The sequence below is a fragment of the Metarhizium acridum genome (assembly GCF_019434415.1).
Source record: "Metarhizium acridum strain ARSEF 324 chromosome Unknown scaffold_141, whole genome shotgun sequence".
Taxonomy (NCBI): domain Eukaryota; kingdom Fungi; phylum Ascomycota; class Sordariomycetes; order Hypocreales; family Clavicipitaceae; genus Metarhizium; species Metarhizium acridum.
Window position 1 is genome coordinate 2,031,914 of NW_027094020.1, and position 23,887 is coordinate 2,055,800.

The 23,887-nt window shown below is 52.4% G+C and overlaps 11 protein-coding genes across 12 annotated transcripts; 4 read left to right on the top strand and 7 right to left on the bottom strand.

Annotated features, from left to right (window-relative positions):
• Nucleotides 1–193: 193 nt before the first annotated feature.
• Nucleotides 194–1,141, bottom strand: J3458_009273 (uncharacterized protein). Its single transcript, XM_066119680.1, has one exon. The coding sequence runs from the start codon at nucleotides 833–835 to the stop codon at nucleotides 437–439; it is 399 nt and encodes a 132-aa protein (XP_065975476.1). The 5' UTR covers nucleotides 836–1,141; the 3' UTR covers nucleotides 194–436.
• A 228-nt stretch (nucleotides 1,142–1,369) lies between these two features.
• CAB2 (Phosphopantothenate--cysteine ligase cab2) lies at nucleotides 1,370–2,949 on the top strand (the record flags this gene model as incomplete). Its single annotated transcript, XM_007809099.2, has 1 exon — nucleotides 1,370–2,949. Exon 1 carries the CDS (start codon nucleotides 1,618–1,620, stop codon nucleotides 2,947–2,949), a length of 1,332 nt encoding a protein of 443 aa, XP_007807290.2. The 5' UTR covers nucleotides 1,370–1,617.
• Nucleotides 2,950–3,061: 112 nt separating this feature from the next.
• On the bottom strand, nucleotides 3,062–5,691 carry J3458_009275 (uncharacterized protein). 2 transcript variants are annotated; one of them, XM_066119681.1, is made up of 3 exons: nucleotides 5,165–5,691; nucleotides 4,660–5,110; nucleotides 3,062–4,594 (listed from the first exon to the last, which is right to left on the bottom strand). In XM_066119681.1, the coding sequence occupies exons 2-3, from the start codon at nucleotides 4,937–4,939 to the stop codon at nucleotides 3,684–3,686; spliced, it is 1,191 nt and encodes a 396-aa protein (XP_065975477.1). In that variant the 5' UTR covers nucleotides 4,940–5,110; nucleotides 5,165–5,691; the 3' UTR covers nucleotides 3,062–3,683. The 2 variants fall into 2 exon arrangements, with proteins under 2 accessions (XP_065975477.1, XP_007807289.2); XM_007809098.2 differs by having other exon boundaries at nucleotides 4,660–5,691.
• Nucleotides 5,692–6,875: 1,184 nt separating this feature from the next.
• On the bottom strand, nucleotides 6,876–7,735 carry J3458_009276 (uncharacterized protein; the record flags this gene model as incomplete). Its single annotated transcript, XM_007809097.1, has 2 exons — nucleotides 6,876–7,606; nucleotides 7,663–7,735. The coding sequence occupies 2 exons, from the start codon at nucleotides 7,733–7,735 to the stop codon at nucleotides 6,876–6,878; spliced, it is 804 nt and encodes a 267-aa protein (XP_007807288.1).
• Nucleotides 7,736–8,444: 709 nt separating this feature from the next.
• On the bottom strand, nucleotides 8,445–10,201 carry J3458_009277 (uncharacterized protein; the record flags this gene model as incomplete). The annotated part of the gene is made up of 3 exons (XM_066119682.1): nucleotides 8,445–8,892; nucleotides 8,976–9,979; nucleotides 10,048–10,201. 3 exons carry the CDS (start codon nucleotides 10,199–10,201, stop codon nucleotides 8,554–8,556), a joined length of 1,497 nt encoding a protein of 498 aa, XP_065975478.1. The 3' UTR covers nucleotides 8,445–8,553.
• Nucleotides 10,040–12,318, bottom strand: J3458_009278 (uncharacterized protein). The gene is made up of 2 exons (XM_007809095.2): nucleotides 10,518–12,318; nucleotides 10,040–10,443 (listed from the first exon to the last, which is right to left on the bottom strand). Exon 1 carries the CDS (start codon nucleotides 12,040–12,042, stop codon nucleotides 11,125–11,127), a length of 918 nt encoding a protein of 305 aa, XP_007807286.2. The 5' UTR covers nucleotides 12,043–12,318; the 3' UTR covers nucleotides 10,040–10,443; nucleotides 10,518–11,124.
• Nucleotides 12,319–12,988: 670 nt separating this feature from the next.
• J3458_009279 (uncharacterized protein) lies at nucleotides 12,989–13,309 on the top strand (the record flags this gene model as incomplete). Its single annotated transcript, XM_066119683.1, has 1 exon — nucleotides 12,989–13,309. The coding sequence occupies one exon, from the start codon at nucleotides 12,989–12,991 to the stop codon at nucleotides 13,307–13,309; it is 321 nt and encodes a 106-aa protein (XP_065975479.1).
• Nucleotides 13,310–15,400: 2,091 nt separating this feature from the next.
• J3458_009280 (uncharacterized protein) lies at nucleotides 15,401–17,709 on the top strand. Its single transcript, XM_066119684.1, has 2 exons — nucleotides 15,401–16,174; nucleotides 16,259–17,709. Coding segments are annotated over exons 1-2 (735 nt in total). The 5' UTR covers nucleotides 15,401–15,441; the 3' UTR covers nucleotides 16,261–17,709.
• Nucleotides 17,710–18,870: 1,161 nt separating this feature from the next.
• Nucleotides 18,871–20,489, top strand: J3458_009281 (uncharacterized protein; the record flags this gene model as incomplete). The annotated part of the gene is made up of 2 exons (XM_007809093.2): nucleotides 18,871–19,278; nucleotides 19,341–20,489. The coding sequence occupies 2 exons, from the start codon at nucleotides 18,871–18,873 to the stop codon at nucleotides 20,106–20,108; spliced, it is 1,176 nt and encodes a 391-aa protein (XP_007807284.1). The 3' UTR covers nucleotides 20,109–20,489.
• Nucleotides 20,490–21,354: 865 nt separating this feature from the next.
• On the bottom strand, nucleotides 21,355–22,771 carry J3458_009282 (uncharacterized protein; the record flags this gene model as incomplete). The annotated part of the gene is made up of 2 exons (XM_066119685.1): nucleotides 21,355–21,986; nucleotides 22,171–22,771. 2 exons carry the CDS (start codon nucleotides 22,769–22,771, stop codon nucleotides 21,355–21,357), a joined length of 1,233 nt encoding a protein of 410 aa, XP_065975481.1.
• A 599-nt stretch (nucleotides 22,772–23,370) lies between these two features.
• Nucleotides 23,371–23,887, bottom strand: J3458_009283 (uncharacterized protein; the record flags this gene model as incomplete). The annotated part of the gene is made up of 2 exons (XM_007809092.1): nucleotides 23,371–23,741; nucleotides 23,815–23,887. The coding sequence occupies 2 exons, from the start codon at nucleotides 23,885–23,887 to the stop codon at nucleotides 23,371–23,373; spliced, it is 444 nt and encodes a 147-aa protein (XP_007807283.1).

A 23,887-nucleotide genomic window follows, 5' to 3' on the forward strand; every position in this document is an offset into this window, starting at 1 on the left:
GCATTTCGGGTCCGACTTACATGCTTTCTTCTATTGTCCAAGGCCGACCAGCCGACCGGCCAAGTCAGGCCAGCTCCGTGGGTTGCGCGACGACGAGTACATACATGTCGGGTTCGAAATAAACCGAGCCTTCTCGAGCAGAGCCAATTCGCCTCGGGGCAATGTGGACGCCGACCTTGCCCATCCATCTGGCCATGTCGAGTCAGCCGAGGAGGAGGAGCGAGAGACGGCACGGCAAGACGACGCCTCGCGCGGGCTGGGCTGTAGATGTCGCTCCTTGCGGATGCATTCCCTCCCAAGACCGGGATGGCCAAGGAAAATTTCATCAACATGACATGTTCCTGTTGCTGGGCCGGGCGGCATGGAGAAAATGTATTTAAGCTTGCTGCTCTCCCTCTGTTGGCAGATGCTCGACACACTTGCCATCAATTCAGACTCATCTACACCTTTTCAAACCATCTTTCAAGTTACATACTTGCTTCTTTGAAAAAAAAAAAAAAGAAAGACCAAGATGCATTTCAACGCTATTCTCGTTGGCCTCGCTGCCCTTGTCTCGCTTTCTTTTGCCCAGGAGAGATGCTACGACATGGAAAACTGGGGCTCCAGGATTCACAACTGCCAGCAGTGCGCCGAGGGCTACGATTTCAGATATGACCATACGCAGGGCCTTTGTGATATCGGCTTCCAGTGCTGCAGGGGCACGTGCTGCCTGAAGGATCAGCAGTAAAAGGGTTCGTGCTGTGACTCGGGTTTTCATGTGTGGGTTTGTGTACTGACGGTCATGTTTAGCTGATGCCGCTTGGCTGCTGCTTGGGTGATGGACTTTGCCCAGCATTGGGGGAGTCAGTTTCCAGGATGGGGGTTGAGGGGGACTGGAGAGTGTAAAAATGATTGGATGGATGGTTGGTTGGTTTACGGATGTCTCTTGGAGAATATGGGCTCGGGACCGGTCCACAGAGTCGCGGCTTGATGTTCGTAGCAAACATTCATCTGTTCAGTCAAAGCGGCGGCGTGCAAGTGGCCAGTGAAGAGTGAATGAGGTGCAATCCGATTTTCAATGCGAGTGTGAGACCAAGCCGGTTGACTCTCGGCCCGTCGGCTGTCATCAACGACATCTGGACCCTGAGCCCCCGGAACCCACCAGGCCGCGGCGACGGCCAGCTGACGTCACTGGTCACGGGCTGCCATGCGGTTGGAAACCGTGTTAGGTCATTGGTTCAAATCGTTGGCCCGTCGGCATCCGTCGTAGCGGTGCCTCGGTGTAGCGGCAGCCATGGCGGCGGAGGCTCCGGCGGCTCGGACGGACGGCAAGGCTCGGGGAGACAGCTTGCATCGCGCGCGGCCACGGGAATACGCGCAGCATAGATGTCTATATATTCACAGCTCGTCTTTTCTCGCCCATGCTTGCGCACCCTGAGTGAGCACAGTGCCGCATTGGCAGATTCACCCCTCGACGCACCACAGTATAGTTACCGCGTACAAGTCACAGCTCGAGACGCAACCGTCGGGCCATTCACAACCCCACCATGTCCGCATCCCGGGATGTAAGCTGCTTCGTAGTTGTGAGCACAGCCAACAAGATGAAAAAAAATTAAAAACCGCAAGTACATACGCAGAATGCATACTCATCCTCCCGAGACCTCTTCACCAGAGCCCCAGACCACGCAGCCAAGACCGTGTCGACTCCAATTGCGCCCTCATTGCCAGCGCCGGCGCCAACAGCCTCCCGCGCTGTCGCTCGCCTTTTCGCTCTCCCCGCCGCCATCATCATCATCATCATCATCGTCATCATCCTCACCACCATCCGCATCATCGCCGCCCCCATCGCCGCCCTCCACAATGGCTCCCTCGTCGTCGTCCTCTCCCCCCTCCGACGAAGACGTCTACTTCTCCACCAACCCGCCGCCCCGCTCCCTCGACGAGCACACCCGCCTCGCATCCTCCTTCATCAACGCGCACGCCCTCGCCAACCGCCGCGTCGTGCTCGTCACCTCGGGCGGCACCACGGTGCCCCTCGAGAAGCAAACCGTCCGCTTCATCGACAACTTCTCCGCCGGCACCCGCGGCGCCACCTCGGCCGAGTACTTCCTCGAGGCCGGCTACGCCGTCGTCTTCCTCCACCGCCAGTTCAGCCTGCTCCCCTACTCGCGCCACTTCTCCCACTCCAAGGACTGCTTCCTCGACTTCCTGAGCCTCGGGCCGGCCGGCCAGGTCGAGTGGCGCGCGGGCCACGACGCGGCCAAGGTGCGCGACGTGCTGGCCAAGTACCGCCGCGCCAAGGACGCCAACACGCTGCTCATGATCCCCTTCGTCACCATCGGCGACTACCTGCACGAGCTGCGCGCCATCTCGCGCCTCATGCGGCCCCTCGGCCGCCGGGGCCTGCTGTACCTCGCCGCCGCCGTGTCCGACTTCTTCGTGCCGCCGGAGCGCATGGCCGAGCACAAGATCCAGTCCACCGACGCCGTCGGGGGCCGCCCCGGCGGCGACAGGCTGTCCGAGGACGAGGAGTTTGACAACTTTGACGCCTCGCCGCGCGTCCCGCGCTCCAAGCGCCTCGTCATCGACCTCGACCCCGTCCCCAAGTTCCTCAAGAACCTCGTCGACGGCTGGGCGCCCCAGGGCATGATTGTCTCGTACAAGCTCGAGACGGACCCGGCCATACTCGTGCACAAGGCGCGCTACTCGCTCGACCGCTACCAGCACCACCTCGTCATCGGCAACCTGCTGTCCACGCGCAAGTGGGAGGTGGTCTTTGTCAGCCCCGGCCGCGACGACGCCTGGCTGCGCGTGCCGCCGCCGCCGTCGTCCATGCCCGGCGGATGGGGGGACGCCGAGGGCAGGCCGCTGCGCGCCGACGAGCTGCCCAGGGAGGACCCCGACACCGAGATTGAGAAGCTGATTATTCCTGCCGTCGCCGAGCTGCATGACGCGCATATTGGGAAGTAGAAGAGGAAGAAGAAGAAGAAGAAGAAGAAGAAGAAGAAGAAGAAGAAGAAGAAGAAGAAGAAGAAGAAGAAGAAGAAGAAGAAGAAGAAGAAGAAGAAGAAGAAGAAGAAGAAGAAGAAGAAGAAGAAGAAGAAGAAGAAGAAGAAGAAGAAGGTGGTGGTGGTGGTGGTGGTGCCGCCCCTCGCGGATAAATGTGAGAAACAAATAAAGAGAGAAAGAAGACATGTACAAACTTGTAGTCGTCTGGACATGACAGCGTAGGAGCCCCGTAATACCATGCCGGTGAAGAATCTAGTCGCGCAAGTTCCGTAAATTGTTGCAAGACAAGGCACTACGGTAAGCAACGGCTGTGATGGCAGTTTGCAGCTAGAGGTCCGACATGGCTTGCTGCGTTTCAATTTAGGACCTTCAACTATGACCCGTGCTGCATACCTGGGTAGTATCATGGATCACTTGATTTGACGCAAACAAGTTGCTCTAACAGTTATATAATTTATATTGAAATGCAACTAGTCGTCACAATCGGCTTTATTTGTGGGTATTTATAGCCAGTTCCTACTGCAATAGACTGTCACGAATCATCAGATACTGCAGAGCCACGCCTTGTCAAAACCTGCTGGACCGAGACGCCGTCAATGCCGCCGAATTTCACCAAAGCAAAATGTTACCATGCTTTTCAGATGCACGCATAAACTCGAACCCAGGTGAGTCGAGTGCCCATTGTCCGTCCAGTCTTAGTAGGCAGACAGCCAGTCCTTCATGCCGAGATGAGCCGTCTTGGCTGCCATCAAAAACACTGCGGAGCCGACGTAGATTGCACCCGTGAAGATGATGAGATTCTTGTAATCACCACCGCTGGCACCTACAATATTGCCGCCGATAGGGATGCCAATCAGACATGCAAACGATACGACCGTATATGTCGTGGCGTAGTATCGGCCGTATTGCTGCGTCTTGCACATTCTTCCAATACACACCGGCGCAATGGAAATGCTTGTTCCGCTGCCGAAACCAAACAGGATTGAAAAGACAATGATGCCGGCAGCGGTATGCCCTAGCGGCAACCACACACACAAGCACGCGACCAGCGAGAGAAGCACCGAGAACAGACACACATTGAATGGACCCACGACGTCTGCATAATACCCTGGCAGAGCGCGCCCGACGACAGACCCCGCGTTCATGATGGGCAACAAGTGGAAGGCGAACTTTTCGCCGAAGCCCTTGTGTTGCGCATATGTCGAGATGTACGCGAGGGGGATGAAGAGCGAGAATTCGAGCAAGAAGATGCCGATTGCGGTCAGGGTGTAGGGGACCTGCTTGAAGATGCGAAAGTCTGGGTGCGCCGTGGCGTTGGGTGCGGGAGCAAGACGAGATCGGACGAGCAAAATGCCAATGACGCCGCCGACGAGACAGACGAGAGCAAGAACACGCGTGGCCCAGCCGTAGCCAATCTGGTCAAAGAGCGAGGTGAGCATGAGCGGGAAAACGATGCCGCCGATGCCTCCGGCCGTAGAGGCCATGCCGGTAGCGAAGCCTCTTCGTTTCCGGAACCAATGCCCAACGGCAGCAATGCATGGCGTAAAGAGCAATGATGTTCCAAGCCCGCACAGGACTCCGAAAGACAGGATGAATTGCCAGAGTTCTGTTGTATTTGTGTTAGTCAGTCCCAAAGTCTTTCAAACAACAAAAAGTAAAAGATGGAGGTACCCTTGCAGAAACTCATGCATACAACCCCAGTCACAGTTGTGATGCAACCAGCAATAAGCAACCACCGCGGGCCATACTTGTCAAACACGGGGCCTATATAGACACCGCAGAAAAAGGCAAGAAAGTTGTAGACGGAGAAGATCCAGCCGACAGTGCCCTCACTATGGCCCTTCAACTGGTGGCTGAGTGTGTAAGCTTGGAAAATGGCAACGGTATTCATCAAACCCATCGCCGACATCAAGGCAAACCACGCACCCAGGACCACGAGCCACGCTCGCATGCCGCCTTCGGGAAAGCTCTCTTCGTAGGATGCGCTCGAAACTTCCGTCGTCTTCTTTTCTAGGTTGTTGGTCCCCTGATCCTCGGCCTTGTTGCTGTTGGTGACGGCGTCCTGGTTGCCATTCTCCACGACACTGGTCTCTCCATCGTCATGGAGTACTCGCGAGTTTACCTGGTAAACGTCCATAATTGCCTCCCTCGACGGTTACGTAAACGGCAGACTCACTGTTGGGAAGGGGGCCGTCCCTTGTTACTATATCTGCTACTCGAACATCAACTAACAAGAGAGCAGTGGGATGTAAGAAACAAAGTGTATTTGCGGTCTTCGAAACGGCGCCTTATAACAACAGGAGGGTGGAAAAAGTTCTTAGTAACTGGCCTGGGGTAGTGGCGGCAACCATTTAGCTTTCTGACCCCAGCCGGTGGTCGGCGCCGAGCGCAATCAACTCATGATTGTGGGGACAATTCAATCCACTCGTCTGCCGTCAAAAAGCCTTTTCCAACGTCGGTGTTGATGGTCGTCGGAGTGTGGAGGCGACATGGAGGCGCATTTGACCACACCCCTGGCTCCCAGCTCCTAGTCAACACACCAACTTGACCCGAAGGCCGAGGCCGAGCTCCGTTTCCTGCATCTTGACCCATCGAAGCTTGGTTTTATTGTTCTTGTTGCCGATGGTCACTGTCATTTTCCTCATATAGGCAAGTTGAAGAACTGCCGAGCACAAACAAAGTTGCGACGCGGGGGCATACAGGCTGAACAGCATACAGATTGATAATGTAGATTTATAATTGCAGATTTCTAACCCCCAAGTGTTGCGAGATCCAATCAGAGTGTTGCTGATCTGTCAAGTCGAGATTAACTGAAACTGCAAACTAAGAGACAAGAAATCAGAATTCACTTTATATGGCTCATTTGTGTTCTCAACGACGGCCCGCCCCACTGGAAGCTCTCATTCCGAAGCATCAAGTCATCCAAGTCCGGTGAAGTCTAGCGGCGGAGGAGGAGTAACACCATCGAGACTGAATTGAGTCAATGTAGCCTCCCAGTTGGCTTCAGTTATGGGCCGCGCCGCCTCTCCCGTGTTATGCCGTATGACCCATATGAAAAAAGCCACATCGAGCCCAGAGACCGTTTTGCGCCCGCTGGGATGCATTAGCTATACTACATTTTCATGCCGGCATGTACATCGGCCTATGTAGTCTGGATAGGTGAATGTAACCCCCAGCTCGATATTACCACTGCCACGATTACGGAGAGTGTTGTCCTCTGGCCATCGGGTATACACAATTTTCCATCTGACTGGTATTTCCACTACAGGATTAGGCGCACATGTAGTACCTCCCGTGGGGTGACACCATAAGACAATAGGCGGTGATATGCACCGGAAGACGGAACCAGGGTCAGGCAAGCAATGCGAGGAGGCCCCACTGTTGATCGGGCATCGTCCAAATCGCTCAGTCAAAAGAACGCAGGACATTTCGAAGCCCAAAATCAAGTCGCACGGTGCTGTGCGCGGAATTCTCTCTCTCTGATCGCTATCGAATCTTCTGACCAAGCCCGGAGCAACTGAGATGGCATCCAATAGTTAGTCGTCGTTTGCCGTCAATAAGCAGGCGTGAAGACAGGCGTTGACGTCCACAAGGTAATGTCGTCAATTTTTGAGGCATGTAGGACTGTTTGAATTGTGACGTTTGTCCGAATTGCTTCGCGACGGGGGAATTTCGTGCCAAAGCCTCACGAGGTTTTTGCAGTAACCACTGAAATGTTGTCAGGAACGCACCCCTACGATGAAAATTAACCCAGACTGCAGATGCAGAGTCAGCCGCAGACCGCCGCTCCCGGGCTATCTGGTGGGCATGAAGGTCGACTTGTCCATAACACCGATCGTGTGGATAAAGCAAACGGCGCTGCAGAAGCCTTGCACTAGTAGTCCCAGTTACTCGTCCTTGTCTTCAATGTCCTCCACAGTCACAGTCAAAGATTTCTGTTGTGTATCTTCAGCCGCCTCAGCTGCTTCTTTTGTTGGGTTTGAATTCCCTTCCTTCCCCAATCGGTCTGCCTCTTCAGACTCCGTCAACCTGTCCTGACCTCGACTCTTGTTCAGCTTCCTCTGCACAGCGGCTGGTACGAAAGCAGAAACAGCTTCTCGCCGAAGATCTCGCATAACAGGTTTCGCTTCGTACACAGTCTGGGATTCGACGGGGGGTGCTTCCGTCTTTGGAGTCTCTTCTTTCTTTGCCATATCTTCACGCATCGCATCGGCATTTGGGTTTCGTCGTGCTCGCCGTCTCGCGTACCACTGGTCTAGGACTTCCTTTGGAATCGGGGGCGGTGTGTCTCTTGGCATAGGAATCCTGCGCACTTCCTCTGGCACGTCCTCATCAGTGCTCGAGCCTGCAGAGTTGCGCCGTCTTTTCCCCAAGACACCCGAGTCCCCATCTCGTCGGCCACCGCGGTGAAATGAAGGTGCTCTATCGCCTAGGGTCTCTCTCGCTTTCCTTACCCCCTTGATTTCCTTCTCGAGCCCCTCTAAAAACTGTTCTTCATGTCGTGATAGCTTGCCGCCGCCCGCAGAAATGGCCTTCAAATCATCGATCTGCTTTTGGATTCGGTCCGGGTTCTTGCGCGCCAATCTCTCGTTGCGTCTGTCTTGAGCTTCTGCCTTGCCTATGAAAAATGGTTAAAATGAATTATAGAATGGCAATAATAATCGTAACGCATACCCTTTTTGATTGCCTTGGCCTTTTCAGCTTTCCGCTGAGCCTGCACAGGGTTGTAGCTCTTTTCCTTTGGCATTTTGCGAGCGTCTGGTCCGCGCTACGCCTGATTTAGAGGACCGAAATTCGCCTCCGATCCCAGATAATGACGACGGCTATGAGAGGGTTTTACTTGGAAGAGTATTATTTGCTTTGCTGCGTGGAAACTGTTGGAGAAGCTTTGTTTGAAGGTTTGAGGTCGAAAAACTGACGTGTGAAGCTCTTTCCCAAGCAGTGGGTCCTCCACTCGTCGCCCAACGAATAAAGTCTCATGTGTTCCAGCATCCTCCAAACCCACAGCACATACTTGCGCCTCGCATTAGATTTCTCTCCTCCATCAAAGCAAAGTTCTCATGCTTGTCCGCCGTAGTCTCAGATCTGCCAATGCTGAATGATATCTGTTTACGGGCTCCCAGAAAAGAAAGGGAAAACATCATGCTACATCAATTTGGATCCATGCTCCCAAGTCATCCGCAAGTCATCATGCTCTCCATCTTCCACACAGACTCGTTAATTACGTATAGCAGAAAGTAAATATCAAATATTTGGTCGAAACGGTGCCGAACTATGATGCAATGTACTTATTTATACTGTTATACTCTAGCGCCTACTTGGTGATTGCCACATGCATCCCACTCGACTGTGCTGTCGATCAGCAACCCAGTCTTTGGCTACAAGTAGTCTTTTTTTCTCCGTGAGTATGATATGATGCGTACTATTCTTCTCATCCCATGACTCAAAATGAGCGTGTTAAACAGACACTTGACCGCGTAATAACAGGAGCTTTGTGTCCAGCAAAGAAAGACCAATCCTCTCCGTCGAATCAGTCCAGTCAGGCAAACAAGTACAAATCGATCTCTAGTTATCCACGTCGGTTAGCTTGGAAATTCCAAATGCCTTGTTCATACGGTCGTTGACATTATACGGCGTGGCATCCAAGACCTCCATGTTGCCTCCACCATCTGTTTCACCGGTCCTATATGCAGCATGAGATCCCAGTTTATACCACATATAGATGGTCAAGAGAGCCGCGGCCATGAGAAATCCGAAAATGGTCCAGTTTCCCTTGCTGTACATGGGGGAGTCGCTGCTGGGGAAAAGGAACGGCGCCGATATTCCCCCACAGTTGGCGATAGCAATCATTCCGCCAGTCGCAAGCGCAGTTGCTGTTGAGCCTTGCACCGTCGCCGTTCGGTACTATTCAGCGCATGCCATTAGTTTCCCAGAGTCTCGCAGGACTGGCTTTCTCTATATCCGCTGAGTCAGAAGATGGAACTTACCGCCACAAATGGTAGGACAGCCGCATTTGTGCAAGCAATAATACAAACTGCAAAATACCGAACCCCTCGCTGCGAGACGACAGCAAGCAGCAAATACCCCGTCGCCAGGAACCCCAAAGCGCCAAGAATGTGTCGCGGCCGCTCTTTAGTCTTGTCACTGTGAAGACATGTACCGATAACAATCACCATGGCCACTACGTTTGGCGGCACCGTCAACAACTGGGCTTCGTAACCCTTGTATCCCAGTGCTGCGACAATCGTCGGGGCAAAATTACCAAATGCATTCAGGGAGTTTGTCATGAGAAAGTATTGTGCCGCGAAGAGCCAAAACCAAGGATCAACCAGGGTTTTCCTTGCAACATCACTGTCCCAATGCTTGTCCTTCATGGACGGCGCATACGGCCCCAGACGTTTCACAGCAAATGCTCGTTCTTCAGGTGTCAGCCACGAAGACGTCTGAGGATAGTCCGGGAGGCAAAACCACACCATGACCCCGACTAGTACAGCCGGGATTCCTTCGAGGATGAAAAGCCACTGCCAGCCAGACAGTCCGGCCTTTTTGTTGAGAAATGAAATGCCCGTGGCGAGTAAGCCCCCAAAGGCGCCTGCAACCGAAACTGAAGTCGCAAATATGGCCATTCGGGTTGCCCGCTCCTCGGGCTTGTACCAGAAACACAAGTACATCATCATACCGGGGAAGAATCCCGCCTCGGCAAGACCCAAGACCATGCGTACGGCAAGAAGGCCGCCGTAGGTTGTGACGGCGGCCGTGCAAATGGTGATGACGCCCCAGCTGACCATGATGCGGGCTATCCAGCGGCTGGGGGAGAAGTACTTTAACAAGATATTGGAAGGAAACTCCATTAAGACGTATGGAACGAAAAAGAGGGCCACGGCAACATTGTACCGCTGACCCGTGAGGTTGAGCTGCACAACCATGTTGTCTTCTGGGGTGTCATTGTTGAGGGTTCGGGCATTGCCCAGGTTGACTCTGTCCAAGTAGTCTTTGCATTCTGGTGAGTTTGTGGCCATGCATGGAGCAACATGACGGGCGGGGATGGAATGGATGTACTTAAGAGATATGTGAGACACACCCACGGCAGAATCCGAAAATCTTGTTTTCGGACGATGCGACGCTCCATTGCCTTGTCCGAGATGTCGACAGACTCAAGGCCTGGCACGTCGAGTGACGGCGTTGGCGACACGATGGACTCCCAGATACCCATGGTGCCTTGTGTAAATCGAGCAACAGCCAGCTGTTCTTTTTTCATAACCTTGCGCTTAACATTTACTTGGCACTCAGGGTCTCAGGAGGTGTAGCCACGGAAAATGCGCAGTTCTTATAACTATCTAGCAATCAAACATCTCTCCCTATCAACTCCCGCCATACAACCATGGTCATATCGACATACTTGCACCAGACATCTCTTGGAGTGCTCGAGGGCTGCTGGCGCCTCCACAACCGGGGCTAGTAACCAATTAGACAAGAAGAGATGTTCAGTACATCAAATTACGTATAAATTCAATATTAGCTTATCATACCTAGTAATCATACCAATAATCTGGCAAGGTACCAACAGCCTTCCGGCACTCAGGAGTCAGGACTCAGGAGGTGCGATACGGCCGTCGCATGTTCTTGTCTGGGGATGTGGAGATGGGTAGGGTTCCGGCGTTGATCATCGATAACAGCTGGAGGACTATCAAGATTTGAACCCACAAAAAAACTCTATCTTTCCTTCCCTCAGCCATACAGACTGTTCAGCTAGTTTTAAATCGGGATAGAGTCCTACCACTGCCAAACAGCGGGGTCGAGTGTTATCCGGCTTGCTTTTACATAAGGGCATGGAGTCGGGAGACAAATTGGCTTCCTCTCTCACACTGACTCGGGCCACCTTCAAATCGAAAGCTTTGCTGGCTTTAGCCCAGGTCACATGCAAACACAGGGTTGTGAACATGGCAGAGAAGGCAGCGCAAAGATGGCGGCCGGCTCGCTTGGCTGGCTCGCTTGGCTTCTCATGCTCGTTTCCTCATCCCCTCGGGAGTTGCAGACGTGGAACAAAATATATGAAGGAGTGTCTCTTGTCGCCTCTTGGAGATGTTGCCGTGATCAAGACTACACTCGGGTACGTAGTGCACAGCTCTTGCCTCTTTACTCGACTGTTCCAAGCAACGGGTTGATCACGGCAACGAGTTGAGATGCCATCTTCCGGCCGCCCTCCACACTCGGTTCCACCCTCTGGACATAGTCTCCGCCACGTTTCCCATCCAGGGTCTCAAATAAGGCTACTGGGATCACAGAAAGCCCAGGGATCTGGACCTTCTGCGTCGCGAGCTCATACATCTTGGTGATGGCCGCCTGGAGCCGATGGGGCCATCGGTTGTAGCCTAGAGCCCCGAGAGAGGCGTCTGCCCAGCTATCCTGCTTCGCAGCCTGTGCCTCGAGCGGGAAGTAAATCATGCAAACTACCACGGCCCGGGGCTTGTGCTTTTCAACCAGCTTGGCCACATACTTCTCAACCTGCGTCTTGAACATGTTGACAAAGTAGCGAAGAGGCAAGGCTGCCCCGCTCTGGATCCGAGACGTCGACGTCAGCCACGCGAGCAGCAGCATGTGGCATATGGTGGACAGGTTCGGCCTCATGGCGATGTCGTTGGCGCCCACTGACACGACGAGCAGGTCTTCGGCACGGATGTGATCTCTGATGAACTCGTCATGCGCCAGGAGGTCGCTGTTTCGCTCCCGCAGCAGGGAGGCTTCAACAGCGAGATTGAGCGCCGTGGCTCGGCTGCCCAGGTAGTGATTGAGCCAGAAGGCAACATCAGGCTTTGGACGAGGCGGCTTGAGAGCGGCTTTGTATATTTCTGGAACTGCTACGGTCAGACGCTCGCCGCCAGGGGAGCTGGATGGGAGCCAGAACTTGTTGTCGAGTGACGAATCGCCCGCCAGATATACGATAGGCTTTGTCGGTCGTTGCGAGATGGTTATGCTGTGGAAGGCGCTGATGTCCAAGATGGCATGCCCCTTGTATTCAAAGTAGAACTGCGACGCGTTGATCTTGTTGCCCATTTTCCTCCCTACAGACTGGAGCCAGTTGAACAATGTTGAACGCAAAGTTTGATCAATCGGTTAGGGCACTCGGCAGTGTTACTTGAATGAAGATGATGGGATTCGGCATTGTGTACCGGTACTAGGTAGCTGGTTGGCTTGAAAATATTGACCAGACTCGTGTTGGGCTGAATGCCAGTGTTGGGGCCAAAATTGATGGCAACATTGAAGCTGGTCCCACTTGACCTTAAGTACCTAGGTAGGTGCCTACCTAGGGCGGCGGGGTTCTCATTGCAGAGTGAGCATTTGTTGCAACATGAAAACTGAGACCAAGAATAAAATGTCCACATTGGCGATACCGAAGCAGGCACTCACTCTGCGGGCCAAAATACCTCAGGTATTGTCGGCTGGCTACAACGCGACAACTTCCTTAGACCTGCCCAATGAAGAACGCCGTCGCAGAAGATAAAGTTCGCAAGAAGCGCCTTACTCTACCCAGTCGATTGACAGTGAAGCCATTTGTCGCCTGGCCTCATCTTGACACCACGGCGACGCGTGCAGTATTTCCGGCCATCAATGTGCGGTTTATTCAATATATTGTTCTTTGTTCAGTTCGAAAACTCGGATAGATGGGCTCTCCAAATCCCAATACCTTTGCTTGTCCCGTGGATTGACGAGAACATGGACGCCGAGCTGGCCACAATGTGGCGAGTTCCAGCCAAAATCTCGACGAGTTTGGCTTCCGGAAGACGGACACCCGGTGGTAGATTCCCGACAGACTTACAGAGGCTACTATGAAACTGCACGGCAGCTTGCAGACGTACATATCCAGCTCTGGCAACTCGAGTTTCGCAGAATTGGCGCACTCAGGTCTCCCGTCTAGGGACGTATCCTTATCGAGCTGTGACCCGGCTAGCATCGAAGTTCGCAATCATCCGCCCTATGAGATGGTAACTTTAAGAAATCAATGGACTCGACCCTGGCGCGCTCATTGAGGAGCACGAGACATTTGGAACTGCTCGCGCTTCTCAAAGCCCTGTTCTTGCTTGTCGACAAGGAAGTCGACAAAGAACCGGGCGAAGAGCTAGATGGACAAGGCGTTTCAAAGATTCTCTACGCATCACATCACTTCAAAAAGTATGTCAAGGAGAAGTGGCTTCAAAAGACGCCCAACGAGGGTTCCTTCGTTCTCATGCATGGGAATATGGCAGCTGTTGTTGCTAACCCTCTCTTTGATGACGATTTAACCATGGTTCTGGTCGTCTGGGAATGGAGTCAAGTCCTTTAGAGATCAGTGCTGATTTTGTGCTCATTAGAAAAAAGGCCTATAGTCAGGAAGTCGGCCGCCTCCTCAGCGCCATCAGACAGCGTGAAGTGGACCTCCTATGCTGCCCAGAGAATGGGCAGAAATGCAGAACCGCTGTCATACTGTCAACGCGTTTGCGTATCCCGAATTATCTGTCAACGTCTTCTGGGACTTTTTTTCTACAAGCTGCTGATGACAATGCAGAGAAATTTGGAAGAGAACTTTGTCGTCTTTTGGCGTCGAGACGTCGGCCCCCGTTCGGAAGAGTTTATGAGGAGCTCACCAGATCAGCTAGCTTTTGCAGCCAGAAAAGAGAAAGTACAGCTTGAGTTTTTGTGGAAGAGGGGAAATATTTCAACTTGCCAGCGGCCCGCAAAATTGCCCTACCTGATAATGGGACAAGATACGGTTGAAAGAGCAGTTCTGTATCCCATGAGCACTATATTAGAATTTAGCCTTGTTCCCGTAGCTGTCACCAGGTGACCGTCCTCCTGGCTGGCAACTTGTGGACCGGCAGCACGCGAGGCCCGTCGAGTTTCTCCCTATCTGTAAGCGAGGAGAAATAGCTGGGCTGGACCTCTATCGAGTATTTCTCTCAGCAGATGGGAGCTGTGACGGTGGAACTAGAGCATGCGTTGCAAGCCGAGATTATTTTATTTTTCAATGTCAGTCTGGTAGCCTAGCAGGCCAAGCACAGCTAGAACCTGCCATCCAACTTTTCTAGGCCCCTGGGCTACAGGACTTGGGTCGATTCTGGTAAAAAAGACGACGTCGCTGGCCAGTTGATCATTGAGTTGGGTACGTAGGTTCTTTGTTCAAAGACACGTGGTACTGGGTACTATCACCAGTAAATGCTCGACCTCTATCCAAATCGGGCGATGGACTAGTAAAAGATGATTGGTCGGTCATTATTTACCCACAGGTAGTTAGATCGAGACCGGTGAATCATCATGTGACGTCAGGGTGTTTAAAGGTGACGGTGGAGGATCTCCTCGCTGGTTCTCTCGAGCAACAGATGATTCTGGTGAGATTTCCGAGTCAAGGTGGAAGACGTTGCGTCGTATTGTATGTCGAGCACGAAGTAACCAGTGGGGCCGCATGAATAGAAAAGCCCAAGGCTCTCTGTCGGAAACGGGGCAGGAACAAGTATTGATCTGGGCGGAAAGACACACCAGGTGACGTCTATTGTCTGCATCGGTCAGATGATTGATGTATCTCAGCCGACACCCGGACCACCATTGTAGGTAGATCTGCTTGAATAGAGCCGTGGCCTCTGAAAAAATAACAATACTAGTAGACAATAACAAAAAAAAGATAACAGTCACTTATCTCCTGCAGGACTTGAGCCAAGGTGAAGGGACACACTCGACGGGCCGGTCAAGACGGCTGTCTGTGCGGTAATCAAAGGACTGTGGGGGTCTATGCGCCAGACGGGAGGCATTCCAGAGGCCAATCTGGGATGCGACCAGCCAGCTCCCAAACGAGACAATAGAGAATTCCACAAAGGCCGCAGAAGCTACGCCGGGAAGAGGCGGCAGGGAGGCGGGAGTCGGGGACTGATGGAGGCGCAACGGATGATATCTGGCGCCAACAGCGTCCGGGATCGGGCTTCGGAATCAGGCGTCGGTACGGAGCACCAGAGAGCATTGGGAATCGAACCGCGGGAAGCTAGCCGCTTCGGGAAGTACTCATAGATGATGGTACCTCATCTTGGCCCATCGTCGCATGTATGATGCTAAACTTGGGTTAGATGTTCCGACTTGCTGCCGCAGTGTCCCCAACCCACGGAGCAATACGGTCCATATTGCGAGTGTTACGGGGCTCAATTGAGTGGTTATTGTTGTGTTGTCTCGTTTTTTTCGGCCCTTTCTGCGCCAAGATCGTCGTCACACCTGAGCCTGAGCGGACAGACGGCGCACCAAGGCAACTTTGCATCTGTGAATCACGCAGAGGAAGAAGTATGCCGTGAGTGGGGTTCCAAGGGCAGCGGGCAAAAAAAAAGGGCAATGTGCAGAGAGTACGGAGTATGGAGCATATAATAGTACTCGAGCAAGTATATACCTGGGCGTTTCCCTCCCGCTCCCCCCCCTTGAACAGCAGCGGCTCCCATTGCCATGAAAGCGACCATCCAGCTCATCCCCCTCGCCGTGTTCTATTTCCGTGATACCCGCCAGCCCAGTACCATGATCGGACCGCTGGTCGCGTTCTGGCACCGCTGCCCTGCCGGACTGAGGGAGGCGTACGCCAGCTTCGCGGTGCAGAGTTTCATCGCGCTCGCGTACTCGCTGAACCGTTACGTCGGCCATGCGGCGTCTCGGCCGGGAATAAGAAAGTTTGTGCCCTGGGCCGTGGTGAACCTGACGGCCACGTTTGTCGTCCACGTCGCGTGCCTGCGAGCGCTGTCCCCGGACTACCGCAGGAGCATATCCGTGACGGGGTTCCCGACGGCGGGCGGCTTCGTCGTCGAGGTGTTTGCGTCGCTGCTCGTCTTCGAGGTCCTGTTCTACTACATCCACCGGCTGATGCACACGCGCCTCTTTTACCGCCCCGTACACGCCATGCACCACCGCATGGCCGACAAGGTCTGCCTCGGCGCCTTTTACGTCCACCCGGTCGAGTTTCTCATGGTTGGCTTCGGGGCCTTTATGGGCGCCGTCGCCCTGACGCGCACGCACTTCCCGACCATGCTGCTGCTGGGCGTCGTGGCCGAGCTGGCCGGCCTGTATTTCCACGAGCTGGGCGAGGTGGCGGGCGTCATGAGCCACGAGAGCCATCACGTCCAGGGCAGGAAGAATTTCGGGTCCATTGGCTTGATGGACGTGTTGCATGGCACCTTTATGAAGACTTGTGGGTGGCCTTTTTCTTTTTCTTTTTTTTGATCTGTGTTGAGATGGTACATCATCCAGTGCTGACATGGTGTTTTTTCCCCAGAGATACTTGACCCTGCCGTCGACTCTCGAGTGCCGTGGCCAGGGCACAAGATGAATATATATATGTTCTATATTTACATACTCCGTACCGTGTGCCCAACCAGCGGAAACGTCGGTCTGCGCCGCGCAGCAAGTGGTGTGACACTGCATGCCCACGTTGGGATCCATGCCATGTCTCACGTCTTATTTCTCGTTGCACCAACACGCATGTTGGCATCTCGACTGAGGGCCTGCATTCGGTCTGTGCTTCCCCTGGCGCCACGCCCGCTTTCCCAATTTGCGGGGTGGCATTCGGCTCTTGAGCAACTTGACAGTCGCACCTTCCAAATTCGTCCAGCTGTTCCCAGACGTCAGACGTGCCATCATCCTGCTGCCTTTTATCACCGTCGGCCCAACCTTGATCGACTGTAGTTTTCAAGCCTTGCCGGGCATTCAGCTACTTGTGTGGCATTCGATGCATATATAAGCTTGGGGCTGGGTTGGGCTTCCGCAAGCTGTTGTGCGAGTCAGTGACGATGCCCAATGATGATGACTCTCAAAGTAGACATGTTGCTGTTGCTTGTTTCTATAAGGGCAAGAGGGTTCAGTTCTGTGAGGCCCACGTGAGCAAGAATCTTGGCGGATAGGACTGAATGTTTGCTTGTTGGTAAGGAACATGGACGGGTTGTTTCTTTGGGACGATGCGCTCCGTTGACGTCGTGTATAGATAGCCAATGGATAGTGGATGGAAGCCTTGTTTCTCCTCTGTTCCCCTATTTCTTTTGGATTTGTAGTCGTATCCAAGCGTCTTGACAAGTCTTTCTATCCCCGTCTTGGCATATATATCAAGTCTTCGTTTCCCAAAAACAAGGTATCCTCTCTGCAGCATAATCCACAGAGGCCAGTCGACTTTTCCTACTAAGCATGCGACAGAATACCCAGCAAGAGTGAATAAGAATCTCGCGACAACCCGTAGAGCTGGTCTAACCGACTCTCAACCTCCTTTTGGCAACAGAATGCGCCAACTTTTAGCGTCGACGCATTCGTGATGTGTGTGAAAGTGCATACACGACCTTTGCTTTGCATCGTCAAGCTTCTAGTTTGCAAACTCCATGTCTTCCGTGTTCGATACTTCTCCCTCGGCAAACATTGCCGTTGTGCCTGATGCGATTCCTTGTGGAATGACTTCGTACCAGCCTTCGGAATTGACGGTCGATATCACCGCGTATAATTCCGTGTATTATTTGCTCGTCGATGCACCGAGTCAAGACCCCGGCGGATAGAACCCTTGACATATAATTGGAAAACCTAATGGGGTTAGCCTGTCGTCAACTACCTGACTGCATCGCAATAGTAGTACGTAATACAGACTGCGCAGCAAATACAATCCAACCCTTGCTCGTTTAGCCATGAGTGACCTAACAAGGGAGTTTATCGGGGTTATGCACAGGGACCTATATATTAATACAACCCTTTTTATTTAATTATTAATTACGTTTTAATACTTTTTCAATCTATCTAAATTTGTCGTGCTAGCACTACATTAGGTAGGGCCCAGTGAGAACAACATAATATGCCCGGCCGTACCCAAGCCAGAGAACCGTAATAGACCGCGTAATACATATAATAATAACTTATATTACGAGATTTTATTAAAAAATCAAGTCCATCTCTCCCCGTACATGCTCTTTATAATTATCACCTCTTGTTAGCTTTAACCGCCCTTGCTTCACACCTGGCTACACATTCAAGGTCTGAATTTGCATTGCTTCTCTATTTATACGATACGCGCTATGAGACGCTCGCATATCGTGCCCGCAGCATTGCTAGAGCGCCACAACAATATAGGAAACATTTTGTCGAGGCCGCATGGACAAATAGGTATTCCCACGAGTAATAGAACTCTCGCTTACATGGCTTGCGTGTCCGGCGAGTTCTACCAACCCGCCCAGACGCGGTGCCACGTAGTACTCTACCACGTTGGTTCCTATTTGGCGACAAGAGGGAGGGCACACGTTCGCCTTCGAGTTTTGCCAGTATTGTGTGTGGAGCTGCGTTCGTATCATGAGGGCCGGGTTGGGCATAATACAGGAATTAATGTGAATAGAAGAGCCCCGTATTCGGTGTAATACGTGCGCGTTAATACGAGACGACTGCGTTTTGCATTCCCCAAGGGCGCGGCAACATGGCATACCGACAATCCTTCAGCTCCCCTTTGAATCCTTCCGCCCCTGGCGTTTCGCCCATCATACGACGCGCCATTTGTCCATGGTCCTGCCCATCTCGAGACCCGCATCGCTCGACCCTGATGCTATTGATGCTTCGCTCCGCGGCATCAATCGCGGCATTGCGCCAAATGCCGTTCTGAATCGCGCTTTGCCCGTAGCGCCGGCAGCTTGGCTCTTAAGAGACTGGGCTGGGCTCTCCCATGGCAATGTGCTAATGCTCGCTGCGTCTGTCCCATTCTCCAACCACCCGCCCGCGGCAAAAGCAAGACAATGGCCGCTGCAAAAGGATTTCGCTGAAACCGACGCCGTGTTGCCCTTCTGAAAGAAGCGAGGCTTGCTGATTGACACGCATTTCCACCCTGGGGACTGAGGCCGGCTTGTCGTGCGGCCCCGATCCGTCGTCAAGATGCGCGTCGGCCCCGAGTATGTCTTCCGAGCGCTTGCTCCCGCCGCCGTGCTTTTATTGCTCGGTCTCGTCCTGCTCAAGTCGCCCGCTCCGGCTCATCGGCATTCCACGTCGGCCAGCTTGTCGGCTTTGGAGGAGCAGCGACGGCCGTCTGGCCAGGCAGCTGGAGCGTCAAGACGGGACGCTGGCAACAGCACCTTGGGCTTCAGCGGCATCTACTTCATCAACATGAAGAAGCGCTATGATCGCCTCGACGCCCTCGCGCTACAATGTTTCCTGTCTGGCGTAGAGGTGAAGCAAGTGCCCGCCGTTGAACCCGACATGATGAGCGATGCAGGCATGCCGCCTAGTAAATCACCAGGCTCGGTAAAGGTAGGCGAGAGGGGAGCTTGGAGAGCGCACGCAAATGTAAGCTGGGGAAATCATGCTACAAGTCATGCGTCAAAGAGAAATTGTTAATAATTCCGCAGATCTGGTCAGCCATGCTGAGGAATAACCTCCCGCCCGTCATCATCCTTGAATCAGACGCAGCCTGGGACGTCAACATTCGCAAAATCATGCTCAACATGAATAAACACTTTCGCAAATTTGTAGCGAGCATCAACTCGACCAGGCTGCACAATCCCCGCTGGAGAGACGACGCGGACGAATCCATCCGCGGCACCGAGGCAGCAGACGATCCGTGGCAGAGCGACCACTGGGACATCCTCAGTCTCGGGCATTGTCACGACACCGAGGCAAACAGAAACATCAGCCTGATCTACGACGACCCCGCCGTGCCGCCGGGCAAGGAGTTTGGCGGCACGGTTCTCGGCCGCCAGAGAGTGATCCGGAAAGCAGGGAACATTGTCTGCACGACCGCGTACGCAGTCAGCCAGACGGGGGCAGCCAAGCTGCTGGTCAAGACGTCCCAGAACCTCGACGCCCCGCTGGATTTGATTGTCGGGGGCATGGCCGAGGCCGGGGAGCTCGTGGCCTACAGCGTGATGCCGCCCATCATGGCGCAGTGGCAGTATGTGGACGGCATCGGCATGGGCGAGCGCGGCGCCAACAGCGACATTCAGGGGGCGCGGGAAGACTGGGAAAGGGGAGGGGAGAAGAAGGACTCCTGGGATGAGGTCGAGAAGTCTGGCAGTGTGTGGACGACCAAGCCTTACCACGAGGACGTTGCGTTCCAAGACATGGCCCTCCAGGTTGCCTGGCAGAGGATTTTTGGGCGCAACAACAGGGGCGAGTGACGTGTAACTCTGTGTCTGCACGAGAAGTTGTCCAATTAGCCTGTTTTTGTCTACAATTCATACCTTGTGCTCGTAACACCTTGGGTCTTGCCGCCGCCGTCACGGATGCTCGCTAGATTACAACAAGTTACCGTGGGCTCGCCAATATTTTCTTGACCTCCTCAAAAGTGATACTCTCTGCCTGAGACTCATCCTGCTCCACCTAGCCGAAGATACGTTTTTGTCCTTTTCTTTATGGGAAACGGACAGAGACGTGTTTTATACAATGCAAGCAAACCTTGCGGTCTTGGTCAATGATATATCCAAAAACGTGATGGAGCTACATGTAATAAGATGCTGAAAGAATTTGCAACTATTTAAATAATAACTCATCCAAGTGAAGCTATTCTTACGAATAATATGAAGAGGTGAATTATATTAGTGGCGATATCCATATTAGTTACCCTGGCAAAGCCGTAAATGATGTTGCAAATGTCGCCGTTTGAGTCGTAGCTTGTGGCTTCTTCTACCAGGCAGCGTAGCGTAGGACCAACAGGTCTATATCGGTATAAGCTGCCATGGAACCAATATCGAGGGGTAAGAGGCATTCTTGGCGGTAGCTCGAGTGGCCCCTTTACCTCATATAAACTATGCCGTGTTGTTGAATTTACTTGAATCTGCTAGCTTCAACATTCCAGGCCCAGAGAGACACTTTTACGCGGGTAGTGTTTGCTTGTGCTTTGCTGCGATTACTGAGACCCGGTATCACAGCAACCGTCTCAAGTGTTCAGCTGATACACAGGCGAGGTCAAAGGCGTGTCTACTGCGAAGATTCGTCCGCCTGCCGTCACCAACGCCTCCTGGTTGAGCTTTGACACTTGACAGGTTGAGAGGGCGACTTCTTCTCGCACAGAATATAACTCGTATCATCACTTCCTCTCAAACGTACAATTTGTTACCATACCCTTCAACTCAGTTACAACATGTCCACTTGTCAATAATGCCTCTTAGTCCCTACGGTCAGTGCAATAATGATGTCAAATGCGAGCAAACCGGCATCAAACGAGGAGACGCTTGTCCAAAGTGCGGCCACGTTCGGGCATAAGACATAAGTGTGTTTTATGATGATTATACTCGGCCTTAGTTGACGAGGATTCTACTAGTATCTATCCCCTTTCCTTCGGTGGACATAGTTGAAAGAGTATGCTAAGCGTGAATGCCAGCACATTTGCAATAGAGAAAATGTAAAGGCAGCACATGATATTTACTACAACTGCGTTAGATAGAGCTTCTCGGCCCGATCTAGCACTCGATTAAATGACAGCGCTATTCCCTCTTCATAAAAGTGCATGCACAAACCGAGTTCCCCAAGAATACTTCCGAAAGTTCCCGAAAGTCTACATGATGGGTTCAGGTTCATCTCAGTGTCAGCAATATCTGCTATATATTGTTTCCCTTCGTCAACCAAGTTAATGGTTTCTCCTTGAGAATCCAACGAGGCATACATGTTCATCCGCGCGGCAAAAATCTCAACAGGTGCTGTATGTGCAAATTCCCAATCTATCACACCGACGATATCGTAGCTATCATCTAACAGGAGATTGTGCATTTGAAAATCAGGGTGAATAATAGGGTAGTTCCGGGAGGTTTTGGCGATCATTCTCGCGTTGCTCATTAGTTTTAGTCGCTGCGGAAAGGATTCAGTAGCCCGAATCAATTGCATATCCTTCAGTCGGCATATATTTTTGAACTCTGCGTTGTGTGCCGCCCAAGCTGAGAAGTAATCCGTCATGAAATCAAACGGTCCTTTGAAGCCAAATTGGCTTGGGAGCGGGCCAATATCGATGTCGCCATTGGACTTCAATACCAGAGACCCAAGCTTGTCCAAAGGGGCATTTGCTATTTTACACTGGGGAGGTCAACTGTGGACAAATTAAGCCAACGCGGTAAATAGAATCACCTGTGTAGACGCTATCGACTTGCGCAACTTGATTCTGTGCTCCTCCAAAAGGATGTTTAGGCCACCAAGGTCGTATAGCATATTGCCTCTGATATATTCCATCAATAGGTAAGGCATTCCTACAGGGTTTTTTTCTAGGCCCGTGCTGTATGCAAACACCAGACTCTTGGTACGGGGATATCGGTGGACTGGAAATAAATTTCACGGTTGCAATTTCGCTTTCCATTGTAAATTGTTTCTCGCTTGTCCACCAGCCAGAGTCGAATCCCAAGACTGATACATCAGATATAATTGGTATTCGTGCTACCCATAACTCGTCTCGCTCTGCAGGTTTTATTCGGCGCACAATGTGACGACCGCCAGCGTGAAAAATTCCTTCGTAGGCACTCGTCTGGTCTCCACTGATCTGCTTCGTGATGTCAAGCAAAGCGTCCCATTTCGTGTGGTTGTACGTATGATTGGATTGTTTGTCGTTGTGCTGCCCTTCCCAGCGGAAGACAAAGGGCGTTCTCCGTCCCGGTAAACTGGTGAAATTTGAAGCGCATTCGATTGGCTCGTGCGATGCCGACAGGTTCTCGTGATCAGCCCATGTTTTAGACCTGTTGGCTCGCGAGTCTGGAACCGAGCTTGGACTGAGAATGAGTGACCAGTAGGATCCCAGGTTGGTAGAGTTCTCAAACGTGGTCATGTCTTCCGAACTACTTTTTCCGTAATCAGTCTGCATATTGACTGACTCGTTGGGTGTCGGTTTCAGATGTAGCCGTTACATGGACGGGAGATGATCGGGAAATGGAACTTGATTCAGAAGATCGGGAGGTCAGTAGTAACAAATTCACGGCTACAAAGAGTTCGCGATGGGAGGTTAAGTTGATAGAGAGGGTAATAAAAGCATTGGGCAAAGCGGGGAAGAAAGAGGAGGGAGGACGAGGATGAGGAGGAAGGTGTGTTGGACAAGTCCCATTGCATTGAGCGGTGTGAATGAGGCGGTTACCAACGAGTAATTGCTTGGCTGCAAGTTTTACTGAAATATAGCGCCGTCTACAGCAGAACAGAAACTAGGCCCTCCATATTCACATGGATATGCTGCTGTGAGAAAGGTATTGGCAAGGTTCTTGAAGCGAGAGACGATCTCATGCTTGAACTTGGCAATGGTCCAAGTTCCGGTCCGTGACAACCACTGATGAAGCGTCCTTGCTCAAATGGATACAAGCCAAGATGTGATGGATTATTGTTCCAAGATGCTCGTTTCTCACAGAATTAATTAGTTGCGTACCATTTTAGCTAGAATTCCCGCACACAGCAATTCCATCCAATCCTTCCCCATCACTGAATCTCCACCGGAAACAACTTGCAAATTAACTTGTCTCCCTTGTGAGAAACCAACTGCAGTTTTACTTCAACTCCGATCTTGGGGTAGGAACTCTCTACAGGGACTTCGACTTTCAATGTCTGCCGCGACCCAGCTTCCGCCGGGCATTTCAGTCCCCAGTGGCCGCATGCCTCGGCAGGCTTCAGTGGAAAATCGATGTCGATAATACCTACCGAGGCAGATAGCTTTATTGTTGCGTTTTGAAAAGGGCTCGGAGTGGTAAAGGTCGCTTCTATAGAGGCGTTCTGGCGCGATGGAAAGCGACAGACGGGGTCAGCGTCGGGGCATCCTGCGATTTTGATGTTTAGGTCTTTGGCAGTGCTTCCTGTCATTGTATGCCGGTTAGATACCAGATAGCGGGAAACGCGTGTATTTGGAAGACGATTAGTGACACGTACCGCAGTCCTTGAATGTAGCGGCACTTGCAACGCCGAGGACGCCGAGTAAAAGGAACAGCACGGAGCCTTGCAT